This window comes from Synchiropus splendidus, chromosome 10, assembly GCF_027744825.2.
Source record: "Synchiropus splendidus isolate RoL2022-P1 chromosome 10, RoL_Sspl_1.0, whole genome shotgun sequence".
Taxonomy (NCBI): Eukaryota; Metazoa; Chordata; class Actinopteri; order Syngnathiformes; family Callionymidae; genus Synchiropus; species Synchiropus splendidus.
In genome coordinates, this window is record NC_071343.1 from 12520917 (window position 1) to 12548246 (window position 27330).

Sequence of the window (27330 nt, forward strand, 5' to 3'; positions counted from 1 at the left end):
TGAGAGAACAATAGTAGGTCAGGACGGAATGTTTCAATGGAGACGCTGATGTTATTTGGATGAAAAAAAGCGAGAGAGAACAAAGAACATTTTTCGGGTATTCACATTTTCTGAAAACAACTGGAGCACATAAATATTTTAAGAGCACAACAGCGCTCCACCTATAATAATACTGATGATAAATAATATATTCTTCTGCGCACCAAAACAGCAGAAAGACACTAATGCAGGCTGCAACATAAACCAGCCTTTCAGCCCTAAACGTTGTGAGCGTTCCCCTGGTCTCTCTTCACCACCGTGAAGTTTTCTACGTGGATTAAATAATTGGAGGAGACGTGAAGGCAGTCTGGTCTTGGATCAGAGATGTAACTGAGCTGTAAACACAGTGAGAAGAGGAACGGGGGACACGAAGATCAGAGGGGTCACAGGAGAAGAGAAAGCCAATAAAGGAAGTCCAAATGGAGAGAGGAAGAAGCGGAGGCGAAGGGGAGGAACAAGGAGATTTCTTAGGTCCCGTCTGGATCTCATTTGGAGCAGAGTAATGTGATTAGCTTTGTTTAGTTTTCACAGCTCCGACCCGGTCCCCACGAAGACAGAGAGTGTTTTAAGTGTGTGACCTCAGAGAAGCTTGATTTAATTCAAATTCTATGCCTTTTAGACAGCACTGCCATAGAGATGATATTTAGCAGGAAAAATGAGAACGCTTTTTTGTCAGTGGAATCACATTTAGTTCACCTGTGTTGTTGTTGTGTGTTGAGGTCTTCTCAAGTGAGGTGAATTATAGGGTCTCTTTGGGGGACAGCACCATGCAACTGAAGATTTTACTTTTGTGAGCAAAGGTTGAACATCACAGGCAACATTAAATGAAAGTTGCTCGCCACAATAGAAGAACCAATGAATGTGATAAGCAAAAAGACAATACATGATGAGCACAAAAATGTGATGGAGGAGGCAGAGATCCTTAGAAACTTGGAGCATAAGCAAGGAAATGTGTTATAATGCAGGCAAAAAATTACTTTAAAAATATAAAAATAAATGTTAATTTAATGTGAAAATGTGAGCAAACAAATATTAGCTGAAAACATTCTTCTCTCGTGCTCTGCACTGGATTGACATATATCTGGACATGTTTTTAAACAGCTCTGTGCTGTTGTCCAAGCCATTTTGAAAGTCTATATGTTTCTTGCTCAGCACTTAAAATGCAAAAACAATTACGAAAACTACGATGACGCACCACAACAAACTTCTACGTTCCAATTGTTAAGAATTGCAATACTGATTTGAACCTTCATAATCTCAATGACAATGTTGTTGGCAGTGAATTAAAGCCAAGCTAAAACGAATGGAAATCGATGGGGATTCACAGTCTTTAAACAAGACAGCAGGTGGTGTAAGCTAGTACTGCAAGCAAGTAGTCTTCTCAATATGATGACTTCAGAAAGGAAACTTGCTGTAAGACTTGTTGCATATGGAAGAAATGATGAGGGGGTTTTGTTTGGACTCCCCAGGGCTTTAATCAGATAATTTCACTTAAATTAACAGGCATTTTATTGTCAGCGTCACAGAGTGAATCAGCAAAAATGCTTCATATCCAGATCCCTGGTGACGTCCCACTGGCGGGGAGAGTGCTTGTGTAAACCTCACCTTATGTACAGTACCACATTTTTGCTTTGTTCTGTGGCATCCTGTTTTGTTTTGTTGTGTCTTCTATTTTACCTCTAAGGATTTCACATTTTCTTTGAATCAGTCTTCTGGCAACAAAATCTGAAATCATGACTCTCACACTTTTAACTAATATTCTGCTGGCTTTTACCATAATATGCCACCAGTCTTTGTGTTTTTGTGTCTACAACCAAACATCCATTTGTTTTTGTATCAATTGTCAAGAGTTTCATTCTTAAAACATAGGTGTAAATAAACACCAGGGGTTTTAAATACTACATAATACTCTCAACAACGTTACATTTTGCAGTGTCAGTGAATTCAATTTAATTTTGAATTTAATAGAAATATGACCAAAACTGAAGCCATAAAAGCTACTAAAGTCAATCCATGTTTCCGCCACAGTCTCCTCATCCCTCCCACTGAACCACTGATCATGAACCACATTATTTATTCAGGTCGTGCACTTGTTTCCTAAAGTTGCAAGGTCAAAACCCAGACTCACCACTGGTGTTTGTGTGCAGGCATTATCAAGGTGGGCCGGTGGAATCCTCTTCCCATCCACTTCCTGACCGACGCTCCGGAAGCTACGGTGGCCGACATGCTGATGGAGGTCTACCACATGGTCACGCTGCGCATCCAGCTGCAAAGGTCAGGTTCGAGGGTCGCATCTTCAGAGCATGCATGTAGAACAACAGCTCCCTTGTTTCATGGCGTGTAGCTTACATTCAAACGCTCCTAATCTGATTGGGACCACAGGGCAGCTGATGTCATTGTGAGTAGTCTAAAAGTTGGACATTAAAGCTCCAGCACAACAAACCCGGCGGGGATTTATCTTTTATTTGCCTGCGTCAGGGAGAGTCTGTGTGCCAGCGACTATTCTCCTCCTGAATAAGTGAGGCGGCTGTAGATGGGCAGATAAAAACAGATAAACTCCAGATGAGAGACATAATATCGTCATGGTGTTGGCACATACCAACCAGGTTTGTTTACATGTTTTTGTTCCTTTCCTTCTGCAAAAAAAGGCGGTTGAGCTCCGCTCTATTTATTTGTGGTTGAAATTAGATTTAAGTCAAAGTTGAAGATCATTTGGATCATGTAGCACCGAAGAGGAACTGGTGTTCAGATGGCGATGATAAGATGGGTTGCAGAGAATAATGTTTGGGTTAAAGGGATAATTTTGAGTTGACTTTTCTGTTTGTTTTCGGCTCCAACATTGCACACTTCTCAGACCTGCAATTCCTTATACGGTCTTTTCTTTTGCACGGCTTGAATAATAATTCACAGAAATGCAAGTAACACTTGGTCCTGAATGTTGCAGTTTCTCCAAGCTGGAGGATCTTCCTTGTGAGCAATGGAACCACGCCACCGTCAGGAACGCTCTCAAAGAGCTCTTGAAGGAAATGAACCAGAGCACTCTGGCTAAGGAGTGTCCCCTGTCACAGGTGACAACACACACCGCTGATCTTCCAGGATTCTCAAATGCAGATAAACCAAAAGGAACGGTTCTACCGATCCCAGCGAATGATTTTATCACAGTTTTGTTCACTTGAATTGGTGAACGCTCAGTTACGTCAGTGATGTGTCACCCTTCTGACATCAGTAAGCCTTTAGGAAGCCAAGAAGAACACTTCATACATCATGCTGGAGTGGTACTGAATAATTTCACTTTATCATCATCGACTTCATAGGCTTCAGTTTTCTCTTGCACCCAGTTAATGTTATCTGGCATTTACTACAGAAATGGTGTGTAAACATCATCGATCACACATCAACATATTGGCTTGACAATATTTAGCCAGATTTTATTTATATTGGCTCCTTCCACTTCATTTGAAATGTGCCTCTGAAATGTAACTCACTAAGAGGCGAGTGGCTCGTCCGAGTATCTAGTGCCTCTTCCACACTTAGGCCCGACACACTAGCGCAGAGGTGGGCAGGTTATACATTGTGACCGTTGAGAGAGGCCGTGTGATTATGAAATTACACTTTAAAAATGCACAGAAAATGTTGGTCTGTTGTGTTTCATTTAAACCACATTCCATTTAAAGGTTCTCAATGTGTCTCATTCATTTCTACATACTCTCGATTCTGATGTATTTTAAGGGACAAGAAATACTCTTAAAACAGCCAACAGAAAAGAACAATTCAGAATAATTAGTTGTTGTATAATAATAAATAAAAAACAATGTCAGTTTTATCATTTTACTTTGACTCCAGGAGGGCCACAATCAAAGGGCCACATTTGGCCCGCGGGCCGCACTTTGCCCAGGTCCGCAGTGGTGTGTGAGATGAATGTGTTTCATGCTGCGTGTGTGTGTGTGTGTGGACAGTGTGTTAAAGGATGGTTGTCTGGAGGTGGGGGTGTTGATCGCAGAAACAATTGCAAACACATGTTTGTGATGCTGGAGATTCCCCTTCTGCACTGGCTCCAGTTTCCATGCGAGGTTTCCAATCATGATGAATGTTTATCTGTTTCTGTTGTACGTGTGTGTTTACATGCCCCGCGGCTGTTGCGTGACTCCATCGATCTCATATTATGTCCTTTATTAATTGTCTTTCCACTCTGTTTCTCTTCTCAGAGCATGATTTCCTCCATCGTGAACAGCTCCTACTACGCCAACGTCTCCACTGCCAAGTGTCAGGAGTTTGGTCGCTGGTACAAGAAGTACAAGAAAATTAAAGGTGAGATGCAGCGCTTGCTTCAGGCATCATGCAAATCAGAAAAGTTATAACACAATTTCAACGTTGAAATTAAAGATATTAGATGATTATTAAACATAAATAAGAAGTAATACATGTAAACAATGACAATATAATCCATCTGATATTCTACTGACTGGAATGAGATGGAACTGACCAGATAAGAATCCAATAAATGAGAGGGAAACTCCATCTGAGGTCTGAAGCAGAGCAGACCCCCTGCTCCGCATAACACCAGCTAGATACAGGAGAGCCTACACAACAACTTACACAGAACAGTCGCTGCAGTGCTGACATCAGGAGCAACACTGGATGGTGTCCAAAATGGGTCATAATTCAAAAGCAAAAGCACATTTGGTAATTCAAGTGATACATCCTTTAACTAAGTGGCCTTTTGACCTCTAGAACCTTACAACGTTTCCCACTTTGGGATTATTGTTTGTACAAGACGACAGTCTGAGATGTTCCCACACTTGCCTCCTCTGTTTAGAATGTGTTAAGATGTAGAGCCTAGAATCTCCATTTAAGGAGGATGAAAAATTCCATTGAAATGATCAATTTTTGTACCTATGAAAAGGTAAATGATTGAATCCAAACTAAAGCTAAAGGTTTATAGTTGGATAAAACAATCATTTTATTTGGTGCCAAGACTCGTGGTGGCCTCCTCCGAACTATGAAGTCTGTGAAGATAATTTGATATTGAGGGAGGGCTGCTGCTCATCGCTCCAAACCCAATGAAAAAAAAAAAACAAACCCAGTTGAGACAGAGTAACAAAAACAAATATCCTTGTAATCGAAAATGATCAGATTGTATTTCGATTTTCTTCTACTTTGGTTGTGGTTTCGGTTGCCATCAGTCAGTAGCTGCGATTCTGTTTCAGCAAGAGGAAGAGGAACATTGGCTGGATTATAATCTGTGACTCCGTCTCCGAATGGATTTCACGCCACGGATGTTTTTGTTTCCACAGGAGATTATCTGGAGAAGATGTGGTCTGGACGAGACTCTGCTGAGATCAAAAGTAAGTCACAGTTACACTTAGCTGCAGCTACATGCGACTACACCGCGTCTCCTTTCTGCAGTTGAGAGAGACAACATGGCGGACTTCTGCATGCTGGGACAGAGACCCCCTCCGCACTTGTCGGGCCTTCCTCAGATGGGTCACCTGGGATCTGCCAGCCCGATGATGAAGTCAGGAGACTCGCAAGCTCCGTCTCAGCCACCGCAGCAACCTCCGCAACCACAGCAGCAGCCGTCCCCCCACGGCCCCCTCCACCACAGCCCGCCCCTCCGAACAGGCCAAGTGCCCCCTCCACCTCCTCCACCGGGAGCCCTCCAGCCGCTGCTGGGCCCCGGCGGGCTGCTCTCACCCCAGCTCTCCCCGCAACTGGTCCGCCAGCAGCTCGCCATGGCGCATCTCATCAACCAGCAGATAGCTGTGAGCCGCCTGCTGGCCCACCAGCACCCGCAGGCCATCAACCAGCAGTTCCTCAACCACCCGCCCATCCCACGCGGCTCCTCTAAAGGAAGCGACCATCCAGGGGCCAACCCCTCGGCCGCAGAGGTCTCCTCCGAGATCTACCAGCAGGTCAGAGACGAGCTGAAGAGAGCCAGCGTCTCCCAGGCGGTGTTCGCTCGCGTGGCTTTCAACCGCACACAGGTACCAAAAACATTCAGAAATAAGGAAGCTAAACTATAACTCTCCTCAGCATCAGTCAACGCACGCACACTTTCCGATCAATGGAGCAGGTGAGCGGTAATTACAGTGTTTGAATGGAGGACGTCACTGATAAGACGTATAATTTTTCACAGAGGGTTTAGCTAATTCTGGTGGTCACCCACTTGTGGCTATATTGAGGAGGCTAGGCTGCAGCACAGCTGGAGAGCTTGCTGGATCATTAGGTATCACTCCGCGACACACACCTGATATATTCAGGAAACGCTGAGCTGATTTCCACACGCCCCAATAGAGCAGTTTAATGGTCGCCTATGGACTCACTGTCGCTGGAGCCACGTGTTCGCTGTAAAGGCATGAAACACTGATATGAAAAGTCAGATCGAGGTTTTGGTATTGTGATTTATTTTAACTAGAAAAATTTCATTTACGTCTGGGTTTTAATATTTTGTATGTTAAAATATTTTTGTGTGTCTTTCCCAGGGTCTTCTGTCCGAGATCCTGAGAAAGGAGGAGGACCCCCGCACAGCCTCCCAGTCACTACTGGTCAACCTAAAAGCCATGCAGAACTTCCTGAATCTGCCTGAGAATGAGCGCGACCGCATCTACCAGGAGGAGCGGGAGCGCACCATGAACCCTTCGGTCGGCCTTCCGGCGTCCAACTCATCCAGCCCCGGTGCACCGCGACTCCCACAGGTTAGCTGGAGGCCACTTTCTGGGTCACCGACGCCATGAGTCATTGAAAAGCGCTATAAGAATCATGACTACCACGATGACATATATTAAAGCCTGTTTACGGCTATTGCCAGTACTTCAAAGAGAAAATACCAAAACTAGATGACCCGGGTGTGAACACGCATTTTTTTCATCACAATTTTTATGATTCATGAGCATCCATACTTGTTAAGTGGCAGGGAAGCGGAAGTGAAATTCCTACCGTATGAGAAGCTCATGGTGACCGACGCACCGAAACAGGCCGTTATGGGGCAGTGACTTCTCTTTCATGGCACAATAACACCGTTTAATAACAAACCGTCAGACCACAATAAAAAATTTACTAGTTCTGGTCATTTGGTTAGATATTAAGCTCAGATTGTAGTTTTTGTCTTTCCATTGCAAACATTTTAGACGTTACAAAGGTTAATATGTTGATTTAAACTAGATATTTGATATTTTTTACTGCTTTAGCAACTGTTTTGAGGCCGCACCATGGACAAACAGGGATTTTATTTCAAACTATTTAGACCTCAAAATATGAATGCCAATAATAATAATAGGACATTACGTGAAAATACTTCACAAGGGGATTTGATAGTACGCTACACTACAGCCACACGCTTCTTTCCTACAGAGCCGCCCACATGACTAACAGTCTCCTGTCTTGCACACTCATCTCACATTCCTTCTCTCCAATTGTCTTGGTGTGTTCAGAAAGTGTGGGAGAGAGGATTGGATGACCAGATCACCCCGGACACCTGGGCCTCCATTTGGAAGAACAAGACGAAAATGTCTAACTCAGTGAGTGACCGCTCATCTTGACCTCACGTTGAATGTTTCGTGACCTAATTTTCGTAATCTTCGACAAATCCCGTTTATAATGGGATTCAACATCAAAGCTGCCCAGGGAGGGGATTGTAAACACGAAGGACAGCGTGCACCATTCAGAAAAAACTTCCATCTGCACATAATCACTTGGTAAAGTCTGATAAAAAGCCTCTGTGATGTCAGAGCGAATGCCCGCTCGTGGCTGCGGCTGATTTTTCTCCTTCATATTGTGTCTATGTAAAATTATCTCAGCATCGTTTACACTGCGGGAATGTAAGCTGGCTGGTCCGTACATGTTTCGTGGGCGACTTCAAACGCTGTGTACACAAGCCGAGTGCCAGTGCATGCTCATTCAAACAGAAACAACAAAGAAAAGGGACTTAAATGAGTCTGATTTTTAAACAAATGTCATGTGGAGACATTCGGTGCAGATGTGCTCGCTGCAACTAGACATTGTCATATTTCAGAAGAGCTAAAGCAAAGGGCTGGCGGGTGAATTGGTTATCATTTGATAGGCGCTTACCGCGTAGATCATCCGGTGCTCCCTCTCCCTCTGCAGCCAAAGGCGCCCTGCCCAGCTCCCGACCTCTCGCTCAAGCTGGAGTCGCTGGTCAACATCACGTCAGGCATCTATGATGAAATACAGCAAGAGATGAAGCGAGCCAAGGTGTCCCAAGCTCTGTTCGCCAAGGTGGCCGCCAACAAGAGCCAGGTGAGTCAATATATTTCTTTTTCACATGAAATAAAGTCAAAATGACTGAATGAAAATGATGAAAAGACGGGGGAACAGGTATCAGAATATCAGTCCATCACAGGACGCATTAGTAGAGGAACTCTCTATTAACATCTGCCTGTTTTTGTGGGAGGAAAACAGAGTGCCAAGAGGAATCTTACATTTGCACAGGGAGGACATACGAGCTAGACGCAAGGGCTGAAACAAAAACATCAAAACTATCAGATTAAATGTACTTAGCAGTTCAGACATTGATCCACAGCCACCGAAATGTGAAAGACAAGCAGCTGCGAAAAGGAATTCATCCATTCAACCAGTGTGTTTTTACTTGAGGTCACGTCCGTCTAGTTAGCAGGTGTACGCGTGACAAGGGTAATAGGTGGGCATGTGGGCATTGCTACACACTCTGTGCGTGACTGTGTGTGTGTGAGTGAGCGGCTAGTGAGGTCCCCCAGGTCGGAGGGTCTGGGGGTGGCAGCGGGTCACAGCTCAGTGCACCCATCTGCTGCAGCTGGCCGCAAGGACGGAGCGAGCGAGCCATGATCAGGCTATTAGCGTTGCATGCTGCCCGCGGAGGCTGGTTGAACACAACAGCTGGTGTCACAAACTGAAGCAGTCTAGCAGACATAATTGAATCTCCCACAATACCCTCAACACCCCCTGCCTCCCCACCCCCCGTCTCATTTTCCCTCTACATTTACCTCGAACCTGAGGCTGCGTTTCAAAGGCCTGTGACTCGCCAATGCTACTTTCATATGAAACACTTGTGAAACTAGCGGCTTATTTTAACTGTTGATGAGTTGAGTTTGAAACCTACAGTTTGTTTGTGTCTACCAAACTCGACCTCGAATAGTGCCACACTGTTCAGAACATATACAGAACAACAACCCCCCATGCCCTGCGCATGTTGTGTCCACTCCCTTTCACGACCAAGACTAAAGGTTTCCAATCTGACAAATAGGCCTTGAACCTGTCGTCACTACCACACAGTCATGTCAGCTTCTGACCGCTGCCAAAGTGAGGCTTGGTTTTGAGCGTGTACACATCAGCGTGTCCATTTTCTTCCCTCTATCAAATAGCTAGTTAAAAATCAACTGAATAAAGAAGTAGGGATGGTAGTTTTACGAAGTACAGACAGAATGGTACGATCAGGACTTTTTTCAGATGAATCCACGCTGGGTACAAGCCATTTAAAGTTTTCTGTAACAGTACACGATGATCGACAAAAGCGTTGGAAGTGGATAAACAGAGCGGCGCACCATCTGTTAGTCTACAAAGGAGACAGTGTCTTCTGATGTACAGTTTTGCACAAGGATTTTTCATTATCAATGGATGCTTCAAATGAAAGTTTACAAAAAAATGTCAAAAGATTAATCTGAATTAATTGCGCTAAATCTAAAGGAACTTAAAGGAAGATTTTATCAACACAAGAGAGTTTTTTTAACCTTTCTACAGAATGTTCTTGACAGTATCTGTTATGTTGCATTGTTGGAGTAAACAAATGTTTCCATGAGGAAAGCTTTAATGGCAGCGCTTGCGTTGACAACATCTTCCTTTAAGTTAAATTTAGGACAGATACAAAATGTTGCCATGAACCGTGAGTTAACTCAGTTCAGTGCGATTAATTGAAAATAAAATAGAAGTCTATTGACCGCTGTGAAGAAGATGAACCATGTGAACAAATCCTTGAAAACGTCTCCAGGACGCAGTGTATGGATGTCGTCACATACTCAGTAACACAGTACAGTCACGGTGGGTTTAGCCAACACCTGTACAGTAGCAGGACAGTCAATCTTTCTTTGTACAGACATGACTGCAACAGTACGGCACCGCTGCGCTCTGATGAACTTAGAGTACAAGTACTTGGATGAATGGCAACAGTGTACTGCTCTTGAGACGTCTATGTTTATGTATTGCAAGACTAAAATAAATCACATTGCACAATACTAGTTTCTGATAGGAAGAATCTATTTGACATATTATGGTGTTGTGGTTTCTTTTCATTTATTTCTCATGAAGTGGTGCCTTGTTGCACACAACACACCAAGTGGTGTGCAAGATGTTTAACATAGTGAACGATAGACGCCATCATGGCCTTTGAGTCGGTGTTTGGTTCAGACAGTGTTATGGCCCATGGTATAATGGAAACAAGGAGGGCCAGAACTGAATGGATCAATTTCGACCGCTTGCAGGGCTGGCTGTGCGAGCTTCTTCGGTGGAAAGAGAACCCGAGTCCAGAGAACCGGACCCTGTGGGAGAACCTGTGCACCATCCGGAGGTTTCTGGCGCTGCCTCAGACAGACAGAGACCTGGCGTATGAGGAGGAGTCCAGACACCATCACACGGAGAGGCTTCACACCGTTCTCCACCTGCCGCAGGACACGCAGGTACAAACCGTTTTTTGCAGGTTTCTATATGAACCTCAAACCTAGAACCAAAAAATACATGATTCACTGCTCAGCATTTTAGAGGTTTAGACCAATAAAATATTCTGAAAATGAAAAGCAGATATTTGTTTTGCAAATACTCAATTTGTCAGTTGAGATGTTTGTTTACATTTTGCTGTGATCTCTGAACAACATGCCTGCTCATCATCACCAGCGGTGGTTTGCGTGATCAAATCCGAAACACTGCCGCTTTAATAAAACCCTTCAGTGACAGAAAAGCGACAGCGATTCACCCGCAGGCATCCCAAACTGCAAAGATTTATTTTTTTGAATACTTCAAAGGTACTAAGCTGTCTCCCTCCACCCAGCGAGACAGACCACGCCTGTCTTTTAAAATTTTATTTGCAATTATTTGCTCATTATTTAGTTCTATTAAGCATGCACGGAGCCGTTTGATCTAGTTGTGTGTTCACATGTGTTTGTGTGCGTGCCCCAGAGGAATGAAGAGTAAACAGAGTTGCTGGGTGGTGTGGCACTGGAGGAAATGCCCCATTAGTTTTTGAAGAGTGAAGCTGAAGGGAAGACTGAGGGAGATCGATGCAGGAAACACTCTGACATGCCGATGTCTTTCATTAACTGCGGGTCTCGTCCCCGATCCACTCAATAAATCCTGACAGTCTCTCCCTCTGTTCGTGTTATTGCTATTAAGCTGAATAGATAATAGTTGTCAGCCGGGGATTTCAAATGCCACAAGTGATGAGGAGTCTAATGAAAATGCATTTTATTTCTGGATTTGATGAGTTCTTGATGTGTTTTTCTCCTAACTGCAGCCATCTTTGAAAGACTTACTTATTTCATTTGGTTGAAAACCAGACACATGCCACGTTCTCACACACAAGACTTGACTTAAACCTGAAGATAAAGATGAAATAAAGGTTTGAGATAGAAATGCTTTGAAGCTTCTATTGTTCATTAAATAGGAGTTGGTGGAGCTGGTAAATTGTCGAGTGGCCTCTGTTTTCAATGTATATTGCGAGGCTTGAGCACACTGTATGTACTCACAAAACACGTTGTCACGTACTTCTTTCATCATTTCCCATCTGGGGTTGCCACAGCAAGTCTGTCTCCTCCACCTTGACCTAGTTTGCGCTGCGTCCCAGTCACCTCAGTGGCAGTGGGAAGTCAGAGTTGGGAATGAAGCATGGACATGTAACGTTACACTGCCGAAGCATTTCTGCATCTGTGTGTAGTACAATGCTATCTATTCAACTGAGATAGGGAAAGAAACAAATAGAGGAATCGAATGTACGCAATATAACAGGAGGTCTCCTCACTGTTGACATTCCAAGCGGCTGTCTTGGATTATGACCTCTGGGCGGCAAGAGTTCTCCCCACTTCGACAGGGGTGATGTCATCTGAGGGGCGGAGCTGGGACAACTGGAACGCAGCATTGCTCATCCACCTATCCTCAACAAGTCTATTTAAACACACACAAGAACTTCATTTGGTTGACATCCTCTTCCCTTTTTACTTGGCATCGCCATCCAACATGTCCGTCGTCTCTCCCCTCTATGTGTCCCATCATCTCAGATTCTTTATCTCAGCCACTTTTCACTGCTTCCTGTCACACTTTCCAAACCATACATCAGTCTAGAGCGGCAAGCGTCAGAGAACACTTCATTTAGCCGTGCTAAAGATGAGAATGAATAACAAACAGGTTGTAGATTTCAGATTGACGTTATTTGATTAAATAAACAACTAACATTTGGGTTGACAGGAACTTTCATAGATGTTGACTGATCAGAATTTGAGTCGCAGTTGGAACAAGAAACGGGAAGTATGGGAACACACTCTTGTAACTGAGCAAATAACAATAGATAAAATCCACACCATGATCATTGATGTCTTGGTTCAGTCACAGTCGCAGCGGTGCAGCTCCCACAACACAACTGTAAAAAGAACTTGGAGTGAAACTGGTCTGCCCATGGACAAGTACGAAACCAACAAACACGTATTTACATAACACATAATTAAGTCATTTTCAATCAAATGGCCCTGAAATAATGAGAAGCAGAGGGATAACTTTTATACAAAACAAGCTCACAGCATATTTAACACAAACCAGCCATCAGTTTTGATCTTGCCAGCTGTCAGGTCTGTAGAGTTCAATGCTAAGACACTTCTATTAAAAGCAGTAAACACCAGTAAAGCTAAATAGAAACCAGTAACATTAAAAAAAGATCAGCAGCTGATGTCTGGGAATCAACAGAACTGTGGATGAACTGTTGTTCAAGGAATGTTGTAGTGAGAGTAAGGGGGAGGTGGAGGTATGAGCTGGAGAGAAGAAGAAGGAAAGTCTGTGGAAACAAGACAGAATACCTGTGTGTAAATGAGGGAGAAGAGTCAAGCTGCTAGGCGTAGAAGAAGTGGATAAAGGGAAGGCGAAGAGAAGCGTGTAGGCAGGGTGGAAGTCAAAAATGATGCGGTGAAAGTGGGGGAAGTTATCAAGAGAAGTGTAGTGTTGAAGAGTCACACTTGTATTGCAACTTTTGGGTTTGTTTGGCAACAAAATGTCTAACCCATAGTAAGTTTATATACATTTGGAAAAGGATGGTATGTGATATTTTACATCCTTCAAAAAAGTATTTTCTCGCTCCGATAAATGAAACTATAGAGACAGATGAGGACGAGCCACTGGAGCAGGGACAGAAACCACCACCACCCAAGCACAACAAAACCCTTTCCTTCCGTGGCTGATGAGAAGAAAAAAAATCCGAGAGGAAACATTGAAATCCATTTTCTACCACAAAAAGTATATTCCATATGTTGTAAATCAGAACCAGACGAACGCCGAAACTTTAGTATCATGACATGAATGGGTTGTTTTCACAGCCCCGCCCACCTCCATCAGCACCTCCCTGCACCCACGTATAGGGTATTAAAAGCTGAAGGGAAGACAGGAAGGAAGCTGTGGTGGCACCATTAGCACATTCCCCTGCTCTTCTCACACTCTCAGCAAAGACTGAAAATAAAGTCTGAGCCACCACACTGACCCTGTCCTGGCCCCTGACCACATCCAGAGATAGAGAGCAATGGATTGTGGGGATTTATTAATAGCAAATGAGAGGTGTGTGTGTGTATATTTACAGGCCGTGTGTGTTGTCTGTCTCCAGACCCCTCCACTCCCCCGCCGCCACCACCACCACCAGCAACCTCAGGCTCCAGCCAGCCAGCCACCACAGACCACACATGTGTCCCATCTGCCACACATGCAAATTTGCAAAATTTCACACTGATGTTTAGAATATGAGCCCTCCTTTGTGTTGGGATGTAAAAAAATGCAGCTCTAAAGCGGTGACAAGCGACCGTGGAATATATAAATATATGAAAAATGGATGTCCTTTGAGGCTTTACATCAAATGTACTCAGTGATGTGTGTGTGTGTGTGTTTGGACTGGACTGTATTTACAGTAGCGTGACGGTTTTCTACATGTTGAGGGGCTCGGGGAGATCTCTGCCTGTGATGCAGGTGTGTGTGTGTGTGTGTGTGTCAGTAACCCGAGCAGCATCACATTTCTTCATGACTGACATGGCCCCAGTGTCCGCTCCACAGCTCTCATTCATATGGCCTCTGCAGTTAAGTGCGTCCCACAGCTAATTTGGCAGAGTCTGCCCTTATAAATAATTTCTTTATTGTTTTTGCTAAATTGATTTCTGCTGCACGTCTGCGGGCTGTTTGTGTGTGTGTGTGTGTGTGTGTGTGTGTGTGTGTGTGTGTGTGTGTGTGTAAGGCCACTCACAGAGGCTGAGACCCCAGGAGTGGTGGACTAGAACACATCATAACAACCGAAGCCCTTTTTTTCTCTGTCTGCCTTCGGTGTACCGCCGCAACATTTCCAAATCTTTGATTATTGACTAGAGATCTTCAACCTTTGTTGTTACTTTAGAAGAAGTTAGTGCTTTCTGCAGATGACTTATTATAATTCACATTATATTGAAAATAGCTCACTGCAGCCAGGATGCTTATTAGATAGAACCTAGAATATATTCAATATTCGACATCTACATGAGAGCAGCAACTAGGTCTAAAAGACACGCACTGGCACTGGCTGCCTGTCCACTTTAGAATCGACTTTATAATTTTATTAAGAGCCTTTGAACCATTTGGCCCCCAAACACATGGGCAATGTTGACCCCATGAGCCAGCCAGCACCCTTGGGTGGGTCCTTGGCCGTGGTCCCTAAGTCAAGACTTAAGTCTGGGAGTGGCAGAGCCTTCTGCATTCTGGAACAGAAGGACAGATGCAGCATGTACCTCCAACATTAAAGTACTCTCAAGTCATTTTTTTGGTAGATACAAATTTGCACCTTCCTGTTTTTTCAAAATATATTTATATGTGCATGTGTGGACACTATTATTATCAAGCTCTTGTCGAAGTGCTTTTTTTAAACACCCTTAAAAGCCAGGGGGAGCAAACGTTTATGACAACAACAAACTCCAAAACAAACTTGGCCACTGTGGAAGAAGTATTGATCATGTACCTCTTGCACAAAAGAGGAAAATGGAGGCAGCATTGTAGGAGGCGCTGGTCGGTAAGGCCATTACATTTTTCGAAACAGGAGGACAGAAAATGTCCGCCATTGTTATGGCTTCTTCGTGTCTCATTAGCGCGATGTATGGGGTAGTGACAGCAACACTGCCCCCATGGTTTCCGGTGGTACTGCTCCGTAAGCGTATCCATAAGCTTTGTGAAAAAGTGGCGAAATGCGGACGAATTGAAGACACAGACAGAAGCCTCCGTCCGTATCTGGATTCGTACGAATCCATGAGCATAAATGTGCCTTAAATGTCTGTTGTTAAACAAAAGAGTCAATAAACTTAAGTCCCCGAGCCAATAACAGCTCAGTAGCTATTTAGAGGAAATATAGCTTCTCTGTAAATGAACCCCAATTTTTCCCAACAATAAAAAAATAATTATTTCACAAGCTGAAGTGTGGTACTTAACAGAAATCACACAAATCCAGGTTGAAATTGAGCACACACTACATAAACAAATGTGTTTTTAGCTAGGAGGGCGTCTGGGCGTCTGGTAAACATGAAGAAATGGACCCCCCATTGACACCCAGACACCCTCCTAGCTAAGAGCCTGGCTGCCGCACTAGTGGAATCCAAAAACAAAAGGGGCAGTGGTTCATCTTTACGCTATAGAATACGGTTCAACAGCCATTGAAAGAAAGTGGGTCAGTTAAATAAAATCCAAATGTAAATCCTTTAGGACGATATGCAGCCAGAATATCTCAGCCGGTTCAACTTTGAATGATTGATATTTCTGAGAAAACTGCTAGTAATAAGTAGCCAGACAGCAGCTTCACATCAGCTTTACAGTTCGGATTTTACTTTGACCAAAGACTGTACATTCTCCTGACATACTGAGCAAAACCGCTGCCTCCATTTTGGAATCCACTGAATACATCTTCCTCCACAAAAGGGCTTGTGAACAATTATTAACATAAAACAGGCAAATTACCGGAATGGCACATTGTTGCGTTGGCTTTCAAGCCCAGACTTGCTGACAGAATGATAAATATTCATTCGATTAATCCTTTGAAACGCGATCCAAAGCACATCCATGTGTCTGCTTTACATGCGAAATCTGTGAATTCAGACTCAAGTGGTGCTTCCTTATTATTCATTTTTCCATATGGGGGAACGACGCACACTTGGCTGCAGCGTGGTGGCCTCCGACGGAGTCGCAGGGGTGGAGCCTGGGCTTTTGGCAAACCACAATTAGGTGAATTGTTTAATTGCAGATAGATACCACACACAGCTGCGATGAAAAGGAGCAGCAAAGCTTGTTTGTGCTGGTATGTAGACAGACTTTCAAAGACTCCCGGCCTCGGCTTCAGTAACATGACGTGTGTGTGTGCGCTTTTCATCAAAGAAACATTATTTTGCAGAGAAAGAGTGGTGACTCATCCGCTCCCTCAGCCTGGCTCCAGTCCTCATGAAATATAACCTCACATACTTATTCAAATCTAAGAGAGGGGACGCAGGAATGAGTAAACCAGAGGGAGGAGAGAGGAGAACACACACTCACTGATTAACAGGAAAAGGTTAAGTCATGCACAAAACTAACATAAAAGTGATTTTTCCTTCATTATATATTTATCTCAGTGTTAATGGTGTCTCCGGTGGTCACACACAGCGCATCCACCTCTACACACCCAGAGACGGGGAGGGAGAAAAGGGAGAGTTTGGGGCCCTTGAGAACCTCAGCTCATTAAGGAGAAGATGAATTATTTACATTTTATAATTCTTTCATAGTTCTGCGCCGTAATTTGCCTTGGTTTACGTTCAAAAGAAAACTTTTTCATTTCACGGCAGTGCACTCCACTGGATGCCAGGAGGAGCGAAGAAAAAGAAAAGAGAGAGAATGAGGCAGAAAGAAAAGATTGAAGGAGAATATTAAATCATGAGAAGAGGCTGGTTGACGGTGGGGTTCCTGAGCCTGTGGTTTTGGGGGAGAGTGGTGGTGGTCTGCCGAAGTGACATGCACTGTTCTCTCTAAAGCGTGATCTTAAGAACCAGCAGGAGGCGACAGGACGAGATGGAAAATAGATCATAAACAATCATTTCCCTGTCACCACCAGTCTTTGTTGGATTTTTTTTTTCTATGTGGATATGAAGTCAACTCCCGTTGCATGTATTAGAAACTACCTTTAATCTGAATTGATCTCTGAATTAGAATTTTCTCCTCAATTTGAAGACCTTCAGAAAAAGCCTTCATAATAACAATAAACATGGTTTCACACTGCCTTATTGTTATCCTCTATTGCTATTATGTCTATTCTATTTTTAATCATATGCAAGCTTAATGTAACTTTGCCTGTTAATAACCAACAAAAAAGCACTTCGCTCACGTCTTTGACGTCTGACAGGTATTTTGCGATAGTCGTTGCGATATGACACATTGCTATAGATAGCGATTCAGCAATATATTTTCATAAGAACCAAGAAAACAAGTTTGTTGTTATGAAATCAGTTAGACTTTCAGTTCAATTTCACAGTCCGACAGAGGAATGAATCGCTCCCTTAGCGAACAAAATAACTTCTGCGTGCAAAAAGAAAACGTATTAAATGCATCACAAATGCTTCAGAATATCTAGGAATCTATGTGTTAAATGCTGTATAGGAAAATTAAAATATCTCAAAGTAAGGTCAAGTATTGTGATATTTCAGCAAAAATATTCATACCATATGGCCGAATCAAGTATCGCGATATTTGAGAATATCGATATTTTCTTACACCCATACTAAAGACACAGTATGGAGAACTAGGGTATCGTAACAAGTGGAATATCAAACAAGTTGTTCTGACACTTTGAGGGCAAAAGACTGATGAGAGAGTGAGACTGACCAAACTGAATACTGGACAGGTTTGACCCGATGAAAGCATTTCAGTTCTTGATTTATTTGGAAAAAAAATACTCCCCTGTGCGGTAAGAGTCTATATGACTAATAGACTTTGGTTTTCTTTATTCGGTGGGTCGTGATCTGGAGTTGGTCTTGGGTTCGGGGGTCTTGACTACAACTCTTCCTGTGTACATCTTGGTTGAGATAGAGGTGCTGCCATTTTCATCCACCAGACTTGTAATGCTACCTTTATGGTTACTTCCTTCAGAACTGGGTTGGAGACTGAACTGCCAAGTAGGAAAATAAAATCTCTGGTCAGGCCCATGGTCCTTTTGGGTATTTTCCAGAGTCTCCCCGTGAGAGCTGGCTGAGGTCACTGGAGAAGGAAAAGTTCAGCTATTCCTGACAGGAATGTTTCTCTTGCATGCGTGCAGTAGATACGTGAACAATTCATCAGGTTTCAATGGCTCGACCCATGAGGTGACGTATTGAAGCATGGTGAAAAAACTTAGGTGAGGTGAGAAGGACAGCGGATGAAGGAAGTCATGGAGAAGCTTTGGCATTAGGGGCTGATTTGGACATGAAATTGGCTTGGCAGGACCCGACTCCATTAGTGTCCTAATGCATTAGGGGTGCAAAGAAAAGCAGGAGGACAAAAGGAAACAGGGGGCAGTTGTATAAGAGGAATAAAGAAGCGGAGCGTCAGCTGAAGGAAAAGAGAAAGAAAGGGTTTTGTGAGCTGACTTGAGTGGGAACCAAGCGGCTCTGTGTGTTTGCTTCTGCTCGCCAACATCATCATTAGTGCATGAAGGAGAGCAGGCCTCGCCATCAGAGAATGTGTGTGGCGATTGATCCTTGCTGTCAACCTGAATCAGCGCCCAGATGATGAAGGTCTGCAAATGGGGGCAGGCAGTAGGTTTCACAATCCCCTCCATGGTTTCCCCTCAATTTAGTTATTAAGTGTCCCACTAACTTGGCGGAGGGGTGGGGTGTTTGTGGCTGTGTGGTCCTCATTATTGAAGGGACGGATATCCTTTTTTTTTTTTTTTTGCTCTCCTTCTGACTCGGTTTCCCGGAATTCCTGCAGGAATTTCTCAATATCTAAAAGTGTCACTTTGCGTGAAGGAGAGACAGGACCAGGGCGGAAGAGACAGGAATAACACAAAAGGGAAACCTACTAAATTCCTGTAAATTGCGCTCTCCCCCGCTGAAAATAAAGCCTCCGTGAATGAAATTGGAGCAGTTTCATGGCTTGCCCTCAGTATTATTTAAGTAATACCCTGTTATTATTGAAGACAGGGAGAGAAAGGCGAATGGCTATTATCTTTATGTGGGTCCTTTAATTTTAATGCACCACAGATTTATAGCTGGGCATTCCAGTGGGGAGGCCCCTCCCTGCTCTTAAAGCGAGCGGGCGGGACATAACCACAATGCACTAACAACAGTCACTACCTTCTCACAAACAACAAATGTCCCCACTTTCCCTTACAGCTCCGTATCCTCCCCTCAACACTGGTGCCAAACGCAGCCAGCTCATTCTCTTATGTCCGGGAAAAGAAGAATACACTCTTGCTTATCTGACCTTAGCGCTTCACGCGCTACTTCATCTAGTCTCTGATGCCATCAAACTTTTTTAAAAATAGGGAGAGAACAAAATGAAATTCTGTCGTCGAGATAATGGTGAGTCACTTTGTTTAATTAAAATCCGAGGTGAGTTTGATTCTGGCCAGAAGGCAAATTACATTAACTGGGATCAAGTCATTTACTGTCGATAAATATCGCCCTCCGTACACCTACAGGGCTTGTGTTTGCCACACAGCTGCTGTAAAAACAAAAAGTAGTAAACTACCCACTGAATGGTTTATGCTGAAACCCCAGAACGGCTTAAGTCAGAAAGTAAATCAGGTTTTCGGCAGGTCCAGTGTCAAATTCTTGGCTGGAAACACAACTAGTTTAAATAGCTTTAGTGTGCTGGAGTATACAACATGTTCAAATAAGCATGTCATTAACATAAACATTTGAAATATAGGCACTATATTAAATGTGGGAAATGAAAAAAAAACGTTTTGTTTTGTTTTGTAAAATGGATATGAATTTGAATCAGTAGAGAGTAAGCAATCCTGGACATTTCAATATTTTAGTTTCTCTGAAGTCTCTAAATTCTTGTGTGAAAATAATTCCACCGTTGACAGGAGTTTGTTGACCAAAAAAAAAGAAAAGAAAAGAAACCGTATATAAGCCACTACTTTTTTCACGATCTGAACCCTGTGGCTTATACAACAACCTGGCTAATGGATTTTTTACAGGCTAAAGAGTGTAATGTTGCCAAAATATTGAACCTCGTCACATCAAACCGATGACATCACAGGCGTTTTATTTACATTTAAGTGCTTAAAATGCGCTGTCCTCGCCCGCGTGTTTGCAGCTCCCCGAAGAGAGGCGATGTCCTGGAGGACCGGAGATGAGAAGCAGCAGCTGAGACCGACTGTGGTGTCGGAGATTCAGACACGTAGGCGAAAGCAGTGCATTTTAGGCGCTTTAATGTAAAAAAAACATATGAGGAGTTCATGATAAGTTTAGAACATTGCCGAGTTTGTTTCATGAGTCAGTATCAATGCTTGACCCCATTTTTTTACCCCATCTAGAAGTGATCCTCGTGCATTTTTAAGCACCACTGACCTTTCTACGCTGCAAACAGCACCGCTGCACCTGCGGCTTACAGACCGGTGCATACACAAGATCTATTTTCCTTCTTAAATTTAGTGGGTGTGGCTGATATTGCGGAGCAGTCAATAGCCTGTAATTTACAGTTCATATAAAATGTAACATACAGAAAATTAGAGATAATATTTTGCTGTGACACAGACAAATACATTCATTTGCACAAAATATTTTCGTTTATTCCATCCCCTCAAAATAAAGACAACTCACTTCAGTATTCTATCGCATTCTTGTCTTAAAGTTCTAGTTTTTACTATGATAGCTGAATACTTTGTGATTGATCTTGGCAAGACCGTCGTTGCTCAAGTTAAAATGTTCCGCAGATTAGCGTTTCACTAATCTGACACACAGGAGGTCAAAGTTTTATTGGACTTTTTAAATGTTGGTTTAAGAGATTTAATAGACCATGAAACCATGTTGGCTGTGAATAACTTGTCCTCATTCACAGTCCAACTTGTAGCCCTGGCTACTGTTTACCGAAAGAGCATCACGAGTCTCAGGTCACGCACTGCTAACCTGATATAGCTGTAGGAGAGCTTTCTAATACCTGTGGTAGTCTTGATCAGGGGTCAATGCGCCCCATTAAAAAGCTCTATTGTCTCTCTCGGCAGGCGCTTCACCGGCCCCCACCGCCCCAGTTAAAGGAGCACCACCTGTCTCCGATGCGTGAGGAGCAGCTATCCGCACCTGTTGGTGAGGAGGGGTCACAGAACTTGGCTGTCGGGGCAGCAGGTCCTCCCGGTAGTGTTGGCAATGCAGGAAGCAACAAGAAACCCCGGTCACGCACTAAGGTGAAGCTCATGAAACTATTTCCATCTGTGATGCAACTGTTTTGCGTTTGGCTTTAACACATATTCCGCATCTGTAATTTGTAGATATCCCTAGAGGCCCTTGGCATCCTGCAGAGCTTCATTCAGGATGTTGGCCTGTATCCAGACCAGGAAGCCATACACACTTTGTCAGCACAGCTGGACTTGCCCAAGCACACCATCATCAAGTTCTTCCAAAACCAACGCTACCATGTCAAACACCATGGCCGACTCAAGGAGCTGAGCGAAGGGGCTGCTGCCAGTGGAGGCGTGGACGTCAGCGACTACAGAGAAGAAGAGCTGCTGTCAGGATCTGAAGATCCAGAGTCCAGCGAGGATGGGGCTGATGAAATGTACCAATCCGAGGGCAGCAGTGGAAGCACGGGAGGACTGAGTCAGCCTCCACCTTCCTCTAACTCCAGCCAGCTATCATCTGGGAGCAACGTGGCTCAGGAGGAGGGCAGGGACAAGGGGCACATTCGGCCCAGTGGACCCATCACTCCTGGCAGCTCCTCTTCTAGTCCTAGAGAACAGGCTGACTACCAGAGGTAGAAAATCGAGAGACCGAGAGAGCAAGCAGACTATCAGTGCGAGTGGAGCTCCGACTGACTGACGGAACTTCGGGCTCCAAAACCTCCACAGCCAGAAACAGAACCATATCATCATAATGAAGACAATCATCAGTGTGTGTGGATGATCAGAGCAATCCTTAAATAACTGTACAATTCAGATGTTAAATATTCAAAAGCCCAGTGCTGTTGCCAGTCTCGCCTTCAGCTGAAATATCAAAATAATAAGTTCCTTGAATGAGCCAGTTTCAAGAGAAGGTCATTGGAAATGATGGGATTCCGCCAGCGAAGGCCAAAGACTGTTCTCTTCCTCTTTCATTGGTCGGAGCACAGCGACACTGGGGGAGAGAAAGCGTTGGATTTGTACGACGTCTGCTGTTCTACAAACCCTCAGGACAAACACTGATGTTGCTATTGCTGATGCTGCCTGAGAGTGACCAGCCACTTGTCACTGTGGGGTTCAAAACGGACAAACTCTTGACCTCTGTCGAACACGATTCTACAAGCACTTATCGTTCAGGCCAACACTGACGTTCAAAGGACCCCGTGCTCTCCTTTCAAAACCGGAGAGGTTCCCGGCTGATCAAGAACAGTTCTGTAAGAACAGGGAGGCGGGTCGACAGCTGTCTCCCATCCTCTGACCCAGAATGTGAGAAGGATGGACAGAGCAACCAAGCAATAAGTCACTTTACGTGCGGCAGTGCATCCCTTCCACACTTCCTCTCAGCCTCACTCTCCCCCTCCCCCCCCTTAATCGGTGCCCGCAGTCTTGTGGCCCACCACACCTACCCGCACTTAAACTTCACCAACCGTATTTATTGCTATCTTTATCCATGATTATTATTATCATTATTGTTATTACTGTCGTTATTATGGCTAGAATTTATGTCATCACGTGCTATTTTGGGTTTTTATTACCATGCTTTTAAATATTGGTTTTTATTGAGGGCATTTATATGGACGACGTGACACATTGAGGGCTAAGCCCTAGAAAATAGGGAGGAAAAAAGAAGGAAAGAAAATAAATAGAAGCAGTTACTGAGTGTTATTGGTTTGAAAATGTCCCGTCATGTTGTAATATTTTTATAGTTCACTTTCCCAGAGGTAGTTACCAAGGTTTGGTGAAATGTGAACAAGTATAAAGTGACATTGTGCTTTTTCACTGCAGTTAACGACAATCTACTTTTTGAGCCATGACAGAAAACGTGGCAAGTTTGACTCTATCTTCACTTTTAATGTCTGTAAATACCCCGAGAGGGGATAAATTGTTATTGACGTGCATTTATTTTAAGATTTTGCTCAGTGACTTTCAATGTTTGAGCCAGTTTTGAGTGCCGAAGAAGTGCTGTCTATGGTGTCTGTTTTTTTAAGTGTATCGTGTAAATCCAAACATGAGGAGATTTTAAAAAAGAGACAACTGCTTTTCTCTCCATGTCCATGTTAAGAAGCGACATCTGAGAACGGACTGTCTACTATGTGTGACTTTCCTGATCGGCTGCTACACTTAAATAGACGACCTGCCTTTGAATCATTTCATTTCCCGTGATCACTCTGATGTTATTGTGCTTTTCTGTTTAACAGGAATCAGGGTTAAATGCAGATCTGATGAAATCGTAGTTCTGTCGTTGTTGAAGTGAATTAAAATTTGTGAATCTGAGCTATGACTCATTCTTGTTTTTCGAGCAGTGCATCGATACTGTTTCTTTAAACTGACTTTCTCGAGGGTCAGACTTAACTTTGTTGTTGCAGAAATCCATATTAGTTTTAGTAGGGATGTTCCGATCATGATGGGCCCATTTCAGAGCGAATGCCGATCATTACCTGTTAATGCCAATCGCAACAACTGATCATGTGTAACAGCTGTCACTCTGATGAAGCCCCGCTGGTTGTGATGCATCTGCTCCTCCCTACTCGCTGCTCACTCGGCAGCAACATGTCTGCTGTGGAGGTTCTTTCAGTCTGTCATGTTAAGTTTGCATCCTGCAGCACATGCACGGGAAAATGCTGCACAGGGAAGCGCCTTCAAATTAAACACACCATTTAAAACGCCAGCACTTGACGGAGTACGGAGAGTTTGCCGGGCTCATGAAAGTGAGACCGCTGCTTCCTCAGCAGCAGGCTGTTAGCGCAGCTGACGCTTCGCAACACCCGCCGGTCCGAGCGTAATATACGGTTAAATATTTATTAATTTCACTGAGCTAGATGACCAGCCTTTCTCAGGCAACGACCAGATCCTAGAGACTGTGCTATGTCCGTGAAATATTTATATACTGTGGCGGGACTCCGAGACAGCGAGCACTACATTTTTGAAAGTTTCCACTCTGGACGTTTTCAAAAATTTCAGATTCAGGTGGCTAATGAACACTGCACCCGACTCAAAACCCAAAACGGCGACACATCCGGTCATTTCCGTCTCCAGGTAAACAACATCTGAGAATGGCTGCTATTAGTAGTTATTTCTTGGGCAATTTTCTTTGCGTTCCGAATGTCGCACTCAGACCGGCAGTTGTTGCTAAGCATTAGCTAGGCTAACAGCCTGCTGAGGAACCACTTTCATGAGCCCCGAAACCTCTCCACACTCAGTCAAGTTCTGGCGCTTTAAATGCTGTGATCGGTAATGACAAGTTGTGATGGGCATTCAGTGAGCAGCCCAGAGTCAAACGTTTATGACAACAGCAAACTCCAAAACAAAGATGGCGACTGTTCAAGGAGTACTGATAATGTACCTCTTGCGAAACGAAGGCAGTTTTGTTGGAGGCACTGGTCGATGAGGCTGTGAAATATATCGCGATGGAGAATTTCTGCCGTTGTTGTGTCTTCTTCGTGTCTCATTAGAGCTACATATCGAGTAAAAACAGCAACACCCCATGGTTTCCGGTGGTACTGCTCCGTTTGGTCCGTATCCGTAAGCTTTGTGAAAACATGCTGAAATATGGATGAAATGAACACAGTGCACAGACAGGGCGGCTCCATCCGAATCCATAGAATACCACTCATTCTACTGTTTTCTATAATGTTCTCTAATGTTTGTTTAAAAAGTTAAAAAGAGAAGAGTGTTCCAACAGAAATCATATTCCAATACAATACCGCGAGTAGTTGTTTTTCAAAGCGTTTTGGCAAACTGTCAACTACTGTATATTCGCAGTTGATGAAAACATGAAGTAAGGCCTTTAAAACAGAAAGAGACCAAGCCACTGAACAATAGTTGCAACATTGATCTACCTGTCTCTCGCTCAGAGACCATCATGGTTACAGATTCTCTCTATAATTCATTTTAAGGGAGCAATTCCTGCGAGTGATAAAGTAATAAAATAGGTCGTCCATTGGATGACTTTGATTTAGGAAAAAATGAAAGACGTGAAAATAAAAGAAGGTGAGTTGTGAAATACAGAGTTATGCGAAAGGTGCGGCAACACAGGAGAGCGCCAGTTATTCTTCCCTGGTTCTATTAGCTCTAATTTCCTCCACAATTAGAGCTAAATATCTCAGTTATTTCAAAGTTATGATGCAACAAAAGTACACTGAAGCCATGCTTTTTAGTCCCAAACTATTTTAGTTCTCTGAAACTATTGGTAGATAAAACCGTTCCCGTAGGCATGGAGGGAAACTTAGAATTAAATTTCAGCTGCAACGGTTCTTCAGTTATGTGTTTTAATGCATCGTATCTAAGAAAGTTTCTCAGCTAGACAAAGAAAAAAAAAACCTTAGCAGATCTTTAAACATATCTAACCAAAGGTTTATGCTAACTGAATTAGCATTCAAGTGACCACATCAAAACCCCTGCTCTTGAGACTTATTTGAATCTTGAATATTATTTTAACTGCAAATCTTTAACCTTATAACCGATGTCTAAGACACAGATGAGCCTGCCTTAAATAAGAAAAATAAAACGTACCATGCTTCACAGAAACGAAAAGAGAGAAAGGAAAAGCGAGGTCAAAAAATAAAAGTGCTAGGTACAGTATGCTAGCAGTTTGGGATATATGAGTGGAATATATACTGTAATGAGCATCAAAGACTGGGTGCGGATGATCTACAGCAGAGAACAGGAGAACAAACCTGTGTTTAACCTGCAGCCATGGTTCGGGGTGTCGCTGGGTGTCAGTTCCACTCGCTCGATGAACAATGGACCATAAGTGTCTCTGTTTCACAGGCATATTCGAAGCGCTTTTCTTCTTGATGATGACAGTCAGTTCATGCTGTGTTTCTCCACTTTGAAACAATTACTCATGCGGGGATACGGCGACGTCCCAGCAGGCATCCCTCCCAAAAATGCTATGTTCTTGCTCCTCTACTTGTCCACAAGGTGAACCTTGTGAATGTAATAGTTAGCTCGGCACCAGCCGTGCAAGTTAGCAATTGGCTTGTGACAATTACATTTAGCATTTTGATTTCACAAATTTCATCTTTTTTTTTAATGACTGTTGCATGAATACCATTTTGTGATAAACCCAGTTTAAAAACTCCTTTGAAGGAAGTTTTGAAATCATCATCATTAGATTTCTTCTTAGACTGGCAACGTCTCTTCAAATGTGTATTTTTTGGACCATAAAAGTGCCTTGCCAGCCACAAACCAACACCATTGGTGGACATCAACACAAAGAATGACCTTCAGAACGACTCAGCTTTTTCCACCCAGAGGTCCACTTGATGTTCGTATTAGCTGCGTCAGATCAGAGAATCTTTGTTTCCATGTCAGTCGTTCCTGTCAGTGTTGTTTACGTTTGGCCAAGTTAACTCTCAAATCGCCTGTTCAAAGGCTTCCTCTTTCAGAACTCCTTGACTTGTGAACAAAGTTGTGCATTGTGTGTAAACTTGAGTGGGAGTTTGGGGCCGCAGGAACCAAATATTGCATCATCTGAACATGCATGTAATCAAGAAAAACCATAGATGGAAAAAATGATGAGTGAAGATGCCAGTTTGGGTGGAATTTACTGGAAATTGCACAAGACAATGCAGCTTCCTGTGTTTACATAGTGAAAACATGCAATTATGAAAGGGCCGGTACTATTTGAAGGCAGTGGAGAGTTGCTCCAGAGGATTAAAAAAAAACAAAAAAAAACAGCAGTCTACATTGATGCCAAACGTTTTGGTTCAATGTGCTGAAACTAATAT

At 43.4% G+C, this 27330-nt stretch overlaps 1 protein-coding gene across 2 annotated transcripts in view; it reads left to right on the forward strand.

The window, feature by feature from the left end:
- The window catches only part of satb2 (SATB homeobox 2), a 43673-nt gene extending 19790 nt beyond the window's left edge, over nt 1-23883 (forward strand). Inside the window, exons 4-14 of one of the 2 annotated variants that reach the window (XM_053877197.1) lie at nt 2187-2313; nt 2984-3107; nt 4245-4347; nt 5334-5384; nt 5446-6023; nt 6522-6734; nt 7470-7556; nt 8143-8295; nt 10509-10703; nt 21428-21628; nt 21713-23883. In XM_053877197.1, coding sequence (XP_053733172.1) covers nt 2187-2313; nt 2984-3107; nt 4245-4347; nt 5334-5384; nt 5446-6023; nt 6522-6734; nt 7470-7556; nt 8143-8295; nt 10509-10703; nt 21428-21628; nt 21713-22198 — 2318 coding nt within the window. In that variant the 3' untranslated portion in view covers nt 22199-23883. The remainder of the gene's footprint in view (nt 1-2186; nt 2314-2983; nt 3108-4244; nt 4348-5333; nt 5385-5445; nt 6024-6521; nt 6735-7469; nt 7557-8142; nt 8296-10508; nt 10704-21427; nt 21629-21712) is intronic. The other variant, XM_053877198.1, reaches the window with a different exon arrangement.
- The last annotated feature ends 3447 nt before the right edge of the window (nt 23884-27330 follow it).